Source organism: Monomorium pharaonis, chromosome 7, assembly GCF_013373865.1.
Source record: "Monomorium pharaonis isolate MP-MQ-018 chromosome 7, ASM1337386v2, whole genome shotgun sequence".
Lineage (NCBI taxonomy): Eukaryota > Metazoa > Arthropoda > Insecta > Hymenoptera > Formicidae > Monomorium > Monomorium pharaonis.
This window is the reverse complement of record NC_050473.1, coordinates 7,935,002-7,948,342: the sequence shown is the minus strand read 5'-3', so window position 1 is coordinate 7,948,342 and position 13,341 is coordinate 7,935,002. Positions and strand designations below refer to the sequence as shown.

Here is a 13,341-nt window from a genome sequence, read left to right as displayed (position 1 = left end):
TATAAAATATACATGTGTATATTAAAAATTTTTTAAAATATTTTACACGACAAAAAAATACAAATTAAAATGTAGAAACATATTTTTTGATTTCGACAAGAATTATACAAATCATAAAAATGTAATTATTAAGCAGGTGTCACCAATACTTTTTATGCTTTGAAATTGCCTGCTTAATAATTTGGTCTCACATCGCGGCAAGTTTTAGGTAATCGTAGAAAGTTAATATATGAAAGAGACCGATGTAAATTACGAGCGCACTGCGACGATGGACGATACGACAGCTTTATCTTAAAATTCTACGGAAATTATCAAACGGTGCGCTGCATTTCTCTCCGCCGGCGACGAATTCCCCGTCTCTGCTAATTAATCCTCGCTCGCTAATTAATTTTGTTATAGCCTTCCTGCGCGCTGTTGCTCGCAGTGCGTCCTTTTAAGCGCGGAACTAATTGAACGTGTAAAACTCCCCGTCCCTCTCGCACCGTCTCGGTGCCCGTCTTGGAAATTGCACGGGTCGCGGCCCACGGTACCGGAAAACGGAAGAGATCTGGATCGCGGGCGATGTCCGGCCGATCGAGCGGATGAGGCGTGCCGGTTGGCCGCGATGGAAAGCGGAAGTAAGGCCTTGCGATCCGTCCGCTTGAGACCAGGTCCGGCGCGTCGATAGACCGTGTGAATGAGATAAGAAACGCTCACCCGACTGTTTCCTTTCAAGTTTCACGAGAACTATTATACGCCGCTCATATAGGTATTCGTTCATCCGTATCTTTCTCCGGCTCGTTCTCGCGTAGAATCACTGCATCAGATGATGAACGACAACATACAATATAATTACATTTTTAATTAAAAAATGACGTTTTAATTGGAATATGTGTAAAAGTTAGACTTCAAAAGTGTCAATTGTTTTGCAATTTTCTATTTTGAAGTCTTATTATTTTAATGTTTTCCTTAGTTTCTACTGGTGATCGTTCAGGACTGCAGTGACCCTATTACTTCTAGATAGAAGAATTTGTATAAAGATCTTATCTGGAAATGAAGAGATTGTAAAGTGTTTCCTCGAATACGTTTTATTGCCTATCTAAAATTAGAAAACTAACGTGGTTTTTGGTCTCTCGCGGTAGTCGTACGGCTCGAATTAATATATCTGACGGAATTGCGAGTTTCAGAATGTTCCGAAAGTGTCGGAATGCAATAAGTCTCGACGCCAATCTTGGCGCAGATATCGTGGCAGATGAGTGAGAGCGGGCGCGCCGTTTTGGTTTATTTTATTCATTCCACGCGCGCTCATGTGTATGCGCTTAATACACCGGCGCGGCGGTTCGAAATAAAATCGGATGGACCAAGCCTGTTACTTTCACGTGGCGACTTGATCTCGATCGATGATGTACACGGCGACCCGAAAGTTCGTGGCAAGGCGTGAGCGCCTCGCCCGTATAAACTCTGAATAAACGAGGCCTGGAGCTTTTGGCGACGATGGTAGAAAGTCCACGCGCTCGCGCGCGTGTAAGGACATCCATTATTGTAACCGTAGCGGTTATTTTCTCTTTATGTTTATGAGCCGTCACGCGTCGTGCTAACCGACAGCCGAGCTATCTTGAGCCGAGCTGAACTATCGTATTCCGATCCTAACGGGAAAAAATGCTATATTGATTAATTTATGTAGAAAATACGTTATTCTTTATTTGGCACTCTTCTGCAATTACGTGCTAGTTGCTCTGTTTCCTTGGCTCCAGCGTATAGATCGCATGCAGTGTGATGTTTATTTTTATCGTGTTTTTTTTTAAACGTGCCAATTCATATCGCATTTTCTCTTTAACTAAATAAATTGCCGTTACGTCGCACCATCAAAATAAATAATCGAGATAAATAAATAAATAGATAAATTTAAAATGACTACTAAATGAATGTAAGATCATTATTTAAATTCTGACTATATGTCAAATATCCCCTGTTGAATTATTAATACCTTAAAAAAAATTATAGAGTGTCTCCCAAAAATATTTCCAGAATATGAAAGTATTTTTTTAAAACCTGTTTAAAACAAAGGTTTTATTTTTTAGTATAATTTAAATTTGTAATAAAATATATCAAATTTTCTTTATTTTAAAAGGAATAGTTTGAAACATTTTAATATATTTTAATAATAATTTTTAAAAATTCGTTTAAACAGAAAAAAATATTAGTAACCTTTTTCTGTGCACATTGGAAAGAGAAACAGATTTTATCTTTTATTTTATTTTTTGAGAAAACTTCAAGCGACGACAAGAATAATTTAGTCTAGATTAACTAATGTTAAATAAAATTGCTGCAGCCTCTTGAAAGACGTACAGTGTCAAGAATGAAGATTGAAGGAAAGTATTCGTTAATTAAGGATTTTCTAGTATCAACCAATTTCCCAGCCGCACTTTATGAGAGAGATACGCATGCAAACGACGGTCGTTACTTGCAAATGATGATCATATAATCGATCGAGCGAATTTCGAAAGCGAACACGCGGCAGTCAATCCGAGCGTACGTAAAAAATTTAACGGATCGCGCAAAACGGCCAGTTAATCGTAAGGCGAACCCCATATGATCGAAGAACTCGAGAAAGCGACTCCAGCAGGAAAGGTCGAATATTTGCATTTTTTCTTGTCGCTTCGCCGCAATATGAGAAACTGCGTTCCGAACGGTGGCGTGTTCGCCGATCGAGTCTAGTTTACTTCCTTGTTTTTCACCTTCCCTTTTGCACGCGTTTTGTCGACACGGGAGGTGCCGGCTTCGCGGCCGAGAAAGTTTTATGACTCGAGGTTGCAGGTAAAGGTTCGCGTCTCAAGTGCAAAACGTTCGTCGAGGATCGCTTGACGTAACAGCGGGCGATTGATATATAAGAATGTAATCCACACCCATGATCATCGTAGAAAGTCTCGGTCCTCCTCCCTCTTCTTCTCCCCTTCCTCATCCTTCTCTTATCGCTTTAGCAGGTGGAATACACCTGGGAATGTCCGAGGAAAGGGTCTGCCTTTGTGTGGCTCAATGTCCGGAACGTTACCACTTCTTCCGAAAGAGAAAGAGTGGGATGGCAAGAGAGAGAGAGAGAGAGAGAGAGCAACAAAGAGATTGCGAATCATTACGATAGAGACCTCCTTTCCATCTCTCCTCTCCATCCTTTCCCTTCCGTGACTCCCTACTGCATTGATCACCCGTTCCTGCCAGAGAATCTATGCAAGAACAGCCGTTCTCCACCCCTTCTCTTTCTACTTTTCTCCGATCCACAACCCTTTTCCTCTTGTCTGCGACAAAATAGAGCGAGCGAGCGATGGCTTTTCCGTTTAAGAATTTCCAAGCACCTTGCCACGCGATAAGTAGCGGTTTGCCTTAGCCGGTTGACTTAACCGAATAAATTTTGCTGCTCATAATCGATCGGACGAACGGCAAGTAGGTGAAAATTCGTTCCGATGGGGGCAATCTTTTGCATCGTTTTACAGTTTCGCGAATTGTAGCATAGAGATTACCTTCACCAATTACATCGTTTAAATACGCGAATGATTTATCATTAGATCGATTCCTGAAAATTAAGAGAAAAGGGATATGAACTTGAACGTATCGTCATCGATCTTACGGAATGAAGTATCGTTCTAGATAGCAAATTCTACACGTCAAAGATTAGTGATTAATTACTTATGCATACCTGTACTCATGTACCTGTTAATAGTTTGTAGAGATCTCTGTCTCACACACACATATATATTTTACAAATATAATACATTGCTTATTGTACATATTTTACATTTATTGATTACAATTTATAAATTATATTAAATAAATCAATATATAATTTATAAATCATTTGAATAACTTAAAATAACACGAGTATATCAAAATAATGTTAGAAATTAAATTAGTTTGGTATTTATTTAAAATGTATATGTATCTTATAATAACTCATCGAAGATCAGAAATAATAAATTGTTAATAATTTTTGATTTACTACAGAATACAGCTTATATAGCGAATACCTTATATAGCGAAGATATATCATCTTTAGATCAGATAACAAGATCACATGTTCAAATCTCACAGCTTAATCTCGCAAGCAACTATTAGACATGCAGTAGTGGGAATAATCCACTTTTCCACAAGTGCGTACGCCATTATGTCGTTCGATAATCGGAAACCGCTACTTCCTATGAGACTACATCGATCATTCTCTCTATTGTTCGCTGAAGACATTGACGTTGGCGCTTGTTTCTCATTATGCAGAACTTGAATTAATAAACGGTAGATTGCATCAAGAATTTTTGATGAATATTACCTTGATAGTAACGAGTGACAACAAGTTTCTATTAAATTTTTGTCGAACGTTAATTAAAATTGTTTCAGAAATAACGGCTATGCTTCAGTAAAAAAGGCAGTTTTGCAATTGTTGTGAGATTCTTCAATGCAATTAGTTTTTGCAATTAATTTCTGTCGGGTCTAAATGTATAAAAAAATTACAACAGTTTTGCAAAACTGCTTTTTCTGTTGAACGTAGCCAATAGTTTATTAGTCACTAAAATTTTATTCATAATATTTAGTTTCTCACTTTTAGCAAGCATATTAATTCGTTGAACTTGACATATAGCGCATAGAATTTATATATGACTTACAAATAAACGGAAACATGAGATTAACTTATAATTAAAAGATGCATTAGAGAACGATTTTAGTCATACGAGTTTATGCATATGAAACTTTATCTCGTATATTTTAATATTGACGCTATAAAACGATAACTTCTGGATGTTTAATTCATATTCTCATTACAGAGATGTAAATCAGTAGAATAGTATCATTTCATCTGTTCTACATTCCGTTGCAAGGTGCAGTTAGTGTGAGATTGATTGGAACGCATCAACACGGCCAATTAGCAGCTTAATGAACCGAATAATCGGATGTGGTAACGCGATTTTACTACTGCGAAAAATCTGGGGAGGGAGCGATTTACGCGAAGATTATGAGTGTCGATAGCGCTAGTATACGCCTGGCATTTAACGCTCTTTATTCCGCATCAAACGCAATAGGATAATCGACAACCGTGATCGCACCGACGACGTCCATGGAAAGGACGATAATGATTAAGTACGTGAAGCTCGTTTCTGGTTTGATCTTTCCGGACGATATATTACGTTCCCAGAAGATTGCGTTTTAATAACCGACTTTTTTCGCCTGATAATTTCGCTCTAACGACACGGCCATCTTCGACGCGACTCTTTCTACGGAAAAGATTAGTTTCTCGCCGTCCATTTGATGGACACAAAATAAATCATTCCAAGTGAAATAACATTTGCTTATCTATTAATCACACTTACTGAAAATTGTAATTTTTTTTATGCATGTTGGCGGAAAGCAAATCGGTATTTTATGCACTTTTGTACATAAATGTATGCGCATTTAATATTATTTAATTTCTTCTCAATCATTATATTTTATCTAATTTAAATATCACTATAAAATATAAAATTTGTAAGATATAAAAAACAGATGTTTTTTTTATAATAGTTAAGCTTAAAAATAATAGAGTTTTTGTATTATTAAATTTATAATAATTCATAACATATTCGGGACACACGTCAGTCTCTCTTTAAGATGAAATTTAGTCGCGTGCTCCGAAAAATCAAGGAAGTAATTTAACAAATATCTTTACTTTTACCCGTATCGCGATGGTATTCTGTACTCTGCGACCGACACGGATTATCACACACTCTTTGATCAAGAAGTGAAGTGTTGCTCGACAGGAGATGCATCTTTGGTAGGGGTAAAGGCTATATAAGAGAACGCACGTCTGATTCTGTTTTATAGTAGCGCTAAGTACTTTTGTGTCGTGCCCCGTATTTTTATATATATATATATATATATATATTTGCAATATGGTAAGTATGACCCCGCTATTTAAATGTTTCCACTTCAATACGTCAGTGGGATAAAATATCGCACATTATATAACCATCGCGAAAAAGAAATGCATAACTTTGCTGTCAGAAAGGAGAGAACAGAGTTTTATAACAGAGTTTCATATTAATTCTGTAAAAGGCTGACACAAATAAAAATATTATGCAAAGGACTTGCTCACAGAGAAATGTATAAAATCAAATTACTTTTATAATAAAATAAAAGAAGAATTTATCTGCGTCAATGATATGTTTTGTAAATTAAAAAAATATCTGCAGTAACATTTTAAAAACTTTTGTCACACATTTCTAAAAGCGCCCAGCTTTTTCCTGATACATCGTAATATGTATATTCCTGGCATGACGTAATATAAAAATTCGTTTAGAGATGATAAAAAAAAAAGGGAAAGAAACGTACATTCGTGCATATGGTGATACACGTGTTCGGGGGAGGGAGCGGTCCGCCCTGCCACGCCGGTGGCGGGACAACACAATCTATATAAGAGTGGTCCATGCCGGATGTTTGACCCAGAACTTCGCGTGCAGTGAAAGTGTGCCCGGTGCAAATACGTTTTTGCCGGAAACAATAATGGTAAACGTACAAATAATTACCCGCTAAAAGCCTAATTGCTTTGTGAACCGATTGTTATTACGCATTATCAGGGATTCTTGATTTCTTTATTACACTTTTTGCGCAACTACGAATTTATCAGATTAAACTTCTGCGAGCCATCCATTCGTAGTTGCATGATAATTCGACAGCAAGGAGATTTCTTGAACAATTAATCTCGCCATTTTTATTGCATTATATTGAAGTTTTTGAGTTATTGAGTTCAACTTTCAACATAATTTTATATCACCGTTTCTTTTTTCGAACGTACTTAAATATAATGATACATTATTCACGCGACACGTGCCAATCATGTCATTTACGTCTCATACTTGGAAGTCATTTGTCACTTTTACACTTGGAAGTTTGCAAATTATCGCAGGTTTATGCACAATTGGGTGACGAATTAAAAAACAAGAGGCTGGGAGTGCAGGGTAAACAGATGATTGACAGTAATTTTAACTTTCTCTTTCGATTACAGAAAGTCTATTTAATACTGGGTCTGCTCGTAACAGCGGCGTGTGCCGAGAAGAAAATTAATTTAGAAGATATAGAGAGAGATAATCTGAAGGCGGAGGGTAAGGCCAAGACCGAAAATATTCAGACCGATGAGACGGCGTACACTGGCAAGCCTAATCAGCAGCAGTATCAAATACCAAGCCAATATAATACCTTGGGTCAGCCCGATCTGTACATCCCGCCCCAGCGACTGCAGGATATAAAATATAACGTAAATTATTAATTATAAAAGTTGCAATATGGAATTCTAAAGAAGGAGGGGGCTCTTTTACTTTTTTCAGTCACGCTTTTGTATTTATACAAAAATTATTATAACAGATAAATTTAATATACTATAAGTTTATTACGAAACTATCAGTGTGTAAATATGATATAGAAAATAAATGGTACAAATAATTATAAAAAATAATTACAATTAAAATAATAATGTATATTTTACTTTATCGATGTAAAATTATTTGTTTATAAATTCTTTATTTTCTGTGTTTTATTATCGGTAGCAGGTGCCACCTGAAGAATACATTCAACCCAATCAATACCCTGTAAATGAAGCACAATATCAACAGCAGAGCCTGCTACAGCAAAATATTCCACCAATACAGTATTACAATGGATACCAACAACAAGTGGAAATACCAGCTAAAGGCATTGCTCCTTTTGCTTTCGAATCTCAGAAATTAAACTATCAACCTGAAATAGAGGTGGGCAATCAGGTCCAAAGCATTCAACAGAAAGCAGTCACAGAAAAATACACGAAAGCCATTAATAAAGGTAAAGATAACAATTAAACGAAACGTTTTTAAAATATGATATCATTCAATTTATATTCAAGAAATTTTTGAACTAAAATAGTTGTTATAAATATACGTTAATTGTGTTAAAAATTATAAAATTATAAACAATAAAATATAAAATTATTACAAATTTAAATATTTAAAAAATTAAAAAATAAAAGTATTTATATATATAAATTTAATAATATTACTATAAATCAAGAAAGAAAACAAGAAAATTGTTTGTTAATAAAAGGAAGAGTAGATGAAGTTTAATCTTTCATTTTGCAGAATCAGCTTACATTGACGTTCCGGTGACACAGTTGCTTCCCTACTATCCCCATTTGGATATTAATCCCTTGGTGACCCTAAAAGATGCCGGACTGCCGCAGCCTCCGTTACAGCTGGCTAGCAATGCGGCTCAGAAAATTGCCATACCGACATATACTCCCTTGTATAATCAGAAACAATTGATCCCTTCTGTGAAATCATCTTACTCTGCCCAGCCAGTGACATTCGCGGCAAAGGTGATTTGCATGAATGCAACTTTCCTAAGCAAATTATATTTTTTTTGCAAATAATTATGTAGCAATAATGTCGCAACGTCGTGATTTAGTGCGAGATGTAAGAGAGAAACTTTTAAACTTTCTTCCTGCGTAGTAAACAGATTCGTGAATATTTCAACATCAATATGAACCGGTCGCACGTCAGTTCATCGTCAACTCTGCTTTAATCGTCACATGCGGTATTTCAGGCGCCGAAAGCGACATACATAATCCCAGGTGCGCCGAAGAAGAAGATCAGCCCGACTCCCTTGCTAACGACACCTCTATACGTCCAACCCCAGCAGCTGCTGAATCAAGGAAAGACCCTGTTGCACACGCAGGCGTACATCGCGCCTTCGCAACCACAGTACTTCCAGCAATTTATTTACACGCAGCCCGGCATAGTTTACAGCGATCCCGCTGCCGCTTACAGCGATTTTTACGCTCGTCTGCCAGCCTACATTCAGGATAACTATCTTCGCGGACAGCTGAATCAATATCAGACGCAGCAGCAGCAGCTATACATTGCGCCGGCAATCGGTCCCGAAGCGCCGAAGGAAATCTTGCAGGAGCAAATCGGCCAAGATCTTTCACAGAATTATCTCAAGGTTGGTGTAATAAAATTGAAATTGATTCCTGTGTCATAACTACATACACATTTCACTCGGAGTGATTTGTAGTTTGCGTTACTGCGTTACTTTTATCAGAAATCGGTGTTTTGTAATGGAAATGACAGTTTTACATAACTGTCGCTTTTCTCTCGCCGGGGTTATAATTAGAGATTTAAATTAGCACCGCTAACGGCATGACATTGCCATCTAATTAGCATAGTTTAATTACTTCTTTTGTCGCGCTGCTATATGCCGTTTTTATGTGCTTTCTATTGGAACACTTATTTTATTTTATTTTAATACAGATGGAAACCCATTCTTCTCTATAAAATAATTAGTATGTTTTTTTTAATGAAAATATAATTATCCTAATTTGTAACAAGGAAAATGCTGCACACTCTACTGTTAATAATTTTCTTTCATTTAATTGAGATGTTTGTTTTAAAGTGAAGAAGACAGAGTATCTTAAGGAATTTTTTTTTCTTTATTGTAAATATATTTTTTTGCAATATTTTTTCTCTCTCTCTCTCTCTCTCTCTCTCTCATAAGTTATCTCATTCCACCTAAGACAGAAATTGTAACCTTGTTTAATGTTTTCGAACAGGTGCCTGATGAGCCCAAAACTCATTTCGTACCGCCGCAATTGCCTCCGTACGACTTCAAAGCCGGTAGAACGCAACTGGAGCCTATTCGGAGCTCCTTCGAAAACGAGCAATCCCTGCCAACACAAGATCACTCCTTGTCTTCAGAGCCGAGGTCGCTACTTGACACATACATTCCGAGCAAAGTTATCGCTGCGCAGGATACCGCCAGGTATAGTACCATGAGTAATAAGACGTACTAGAGTGTCTTATTACTGTAATTACCAGCCATAACTGTGCTGTTATAGGTACAGAGAAAGACCGATAAAGCTGGAAGGTGGTTTTCTCCCGTCGAAAGTGAACTTCGTGCACAAAAAGCGCAAATCCGAGTGATAAAAATCGCGCCGTGAGCGGCATGACGATTGACAAATGTCATACATGCACAAGGGTCAGTACAGTTTGAAAAACTCGTTTACTAGCGATCGTACGACGACCGGAGCATATGCGGACATCGAGGATGTGCTTGGACAGTGGCCGGCAGTATCATCGCATCTAGTCTTTCATTGAAGATCATGTAAAACCTTTTTATACTGTTCACTTTTACCATTTTGTAAAGACGCGCCGAGTAAATGGCTAATACTTTGTTTACGATTTTTCAATAAAATTTAAAAATGGAAAATGTAGCTGATAATACTTTTCCTTCAACTTGTAAAATAAGACACAGAAATGTACATGGAATTTATTAATTATGTTTTGCATAATTACAATACAATTTTACACGAAACTAACTTTCTTTATTTGGATGTAATTATTTTTTTTCAACATTATTTCTTACACATAAAACAATAGCTAAAAATTTGTATAAATTTTAAACAATAATTTTGTGTGTGTGTGTGTGTGTGTGCGTGCGTGCGTGTGTGCACGCGCGCCAATTTAAAACGTGTTTCAATTAGAACGAGTGAAATAAGCCGAGCAAGAAATCATCAGACAGAAACTTGTATGAACGTAATAAACACTTGTATGATAGATTGTTGCGTTAATCTTTCAAATTATCAAAGTTTACTTTTACACTTTAAATTAGGGAGCAAACTTATATTTAATTAACAGAACACAGAACTACAAATGTCTAACTTCTTTAAGCTCAAATAAGCTTATTCTCATTGAGGTATGATGACTATGCAAACGCATAATTAACATGAACTAAACTCATAATCACTTACATAGAATCGCACACTATTATATAAGTAATATTCTTTCTAAAAACATTTTTTAATTTTATATATTATAAAATAATCAAGATATTCTTTTCTATTTAATTTTTATACTTAATAACAATATGTACTTAAATTTTATATATAATTTATTAAATATAACGTGTAGAGAAAACTAATAGGATCTGGTTTGCTAGCTGTAAATAATTCCTAAAATATTATAGAAAGAAATTTATTACATTACACAGAATTTGAAATTAAGAGAATGAAAGCATTGCTAACAAGTAAAAATAGAAATAAATTGAAAGGAATAAATATTAATGTGCAAATAATTTAGTGAATTCTTGCGTGTGTCAAAGCGGGAATCGAGGCTTCGAGAAGAGGTCACGTATCTCCGAAGAAAGGAAGGGAGGCTGCTCCGATAAAATTGATGCGTAATGGCGGCGTTCCTTGCTCCGAGAGATTTTCAAATGACGATTCGGCTCGCTGCGATATCTTGAATTTTGTCGTTGTTTAAGAGGGTGAAAGTCCAAAAAAATGTAAAAGAAAGAGAGTCGAACGAGGACTCTATCACCATGTAAATAATGAGAGTCAAACGAGGTCTCTATCACTATGTAAAAGAAAGAGAGTCGAACAAGGACTATCACCTTGCGGCAGAGAGAGAAATAATCAGAGATAGCGTAAGCGTGATGGCACGCGCTTACCGTTGTTTAGAGAGAGAGAGAGAAATAGCGTGTGCGCTCTTCGCGCGTCCGCGCCTTTCGGCAGGTCCCCGATTAGATCTTGATGGTAGGAAATCTGCCGTGACACGTCCCCAATTAGACGTAGCCACCCAATTACCATAATAGGAAGTTAAGAATTAATAATAACTTATTAATGCAAGAGTCGAGAAGTAAAGCGACTGACACACTTCAAAGCAAACTTGAATTCCACTCGCAAGATGATCGGCAGATGATTCGCGTGCTCCGCGATCGTCCGCGGCGTCGCATCCACGCTCTAACTCGTTTTTGGAAATGAGACCGGTACTGCAGAAAGTTTTTTATACATAACGTTACATATCCAATGATTAGACAATCCATTAACATTACAAAATCATTTTTTATAATACAATATTTTTCAAGTTTAATATATATTTAAATTTTTGAAATAATAACTTCTTTTCTAAATAGCTTTTTAAATTTGAAATAGGAAACTATTAAATAACATGTACAAATGTTAAATATTTACAGAATCTCTGTAGTGATTCCTATGATATATAACAAATAAAAAAGTTTTATATTCTAGAAAGGTAAATTAATGAAAAGATATTAATTTTTTTTTTACTTGAACCTGGCAAGGCCACTTATTTGTCTTCTTCCTGCGATTATGAAAGGGATAATATATGTTACCTATTACATGACATTAATAGACAAGTGTAATTTGCTCAACCGTGAAATTTTTATTAATTACCCAGACGCGACAAAATTATTTATTGGTCATTAATGTGTCCAATAAGTTCGTAAGAGATTAGCTGATTAGCCCGACAGCCTATGCCAGTATTTATAATCGTTTACGATGTACATTCGGATGGCCTCCGTTGACATCGAGTGGTAGTGAATTGACGAAGGTACATCTAATGTCAAGAAATATACATACGTAAAGTATTTACGCGAGCGCGATATATCATCAACGGAGAGTCCACACGAGAAAGCTGACGGCACAGAGATGAGCCCAACGGTGTAGGCGCGCGAAATTAATCGCTTAAAATTCTGGCTTGCTACTTTATTATTAATGTCGTCACGGGACGCTATGCATGGGGCGCTTTCTTTTTCCGCGAATGTGTATAATTTACTAGAATTTTTTTGCTGATATGTGCTCCGCGATATATTCAGACGAAAGTGGAAGCGACGCATTTTTTCGTACGCCGCGCTTCCGGGCTCATTACAATATATTTCTTTATAAATGATAAATAAAAATTCTTCAGAGGTCGCTAAAAATTCCATCTTATGCTAAGTTAGAAATTCCAGAGTCTCGCCGTAGCAAATGATCTGTAACACGTCTGTTCTCTGATACACAACCTTCATTCTACCATAGAAATTTCCTGTTCAGTCTGAGCTATAGCGTGATACGCATTTATTTGCGTAATGTAAAAAGAATGAAAGAGAGTCGGCGCGATCATTTCGCCAACCTATCAGACGTCGCTACGCTACTGGCAGGTGTCTTCCCGTATCGAACGCGAATAGCGTTCGTCTCGCTGTGGTGAAACTATAATGATGGTGTCCTTCTCACACCAGGAGCGAGGGCATATAAGGTAGATGGTCTGGCCTCAGCTTCACCAGTATCAAACATACAGGTCCGCCAAGCTAGCAGGTTTAAGGTCGGCCGTCATGAGTTTCGCTAGGATCTACGTGAGTACCTTATAGTTGCTTCATTTATTTAGCGCTCTATAGGATCTACCCTAAATCCCTATTTCCCTTCATTAAGTGGATGTTTGATTTTTATTATATTATAACGTGCTACGTTTTAATTCTATTACAAACTGTGCAAAATTATATTTAATAGAAAGATCGTTTATATATAAATAAAATTGTCTGTAATTATTA

At 36.6% G+C, this 13,341-nt stretch overlaps 1 protein-coding gene across 4 annotated transcripts; it reads left to right on the top strand.

Annotated features, from left to right (window-relative positions):
• The first annotated feature begins 5,876 nt into the window (after positions 1-5,876).
• On the top strand, positions 5,877-10,784 carry LOC105838808. 4 transcript variants are annotated; one of them, XM_036290059.1, is made up of 7 exons: positions 5,877-5,891; positions 7,001-7,249; positions 7,539-7,809; positions 8,103-8,338; positions 8,566-8,964; positions 9,572-9,780; positions 9,857-10,784. In XM_036290059.1, the coding sequence occupies exons 1-7, from the start codon at positions 5,889-5,891 to the stop codon at positions 9,939-9,941; spliced, it is 1,452 nt and encodes a 483-aa protein (XP_036145952.1). In that variant the 5' UTR covers positions 5,877-5,888; the 3' UTR covers positions 9,942-10,784. The 4 variants fall into 4 exon arrangements, with proteins under 4 accessions (XP_036145952.1, XP_012540111.1, XP_028051066.2 ...); XM_012684657.3 differs by lacking the exon at positions 5,877-5,891 and adding an exon at positions 6,372-6,501; XM_028195265.2 differs by lacking the exon at positions 5,877-5,891 and having other exon boundaries at positions 6,523-7,249; positions 7,542-7,809.
• Positions 10,785-13,341: the final 2,557 nt, after the last annotated feature.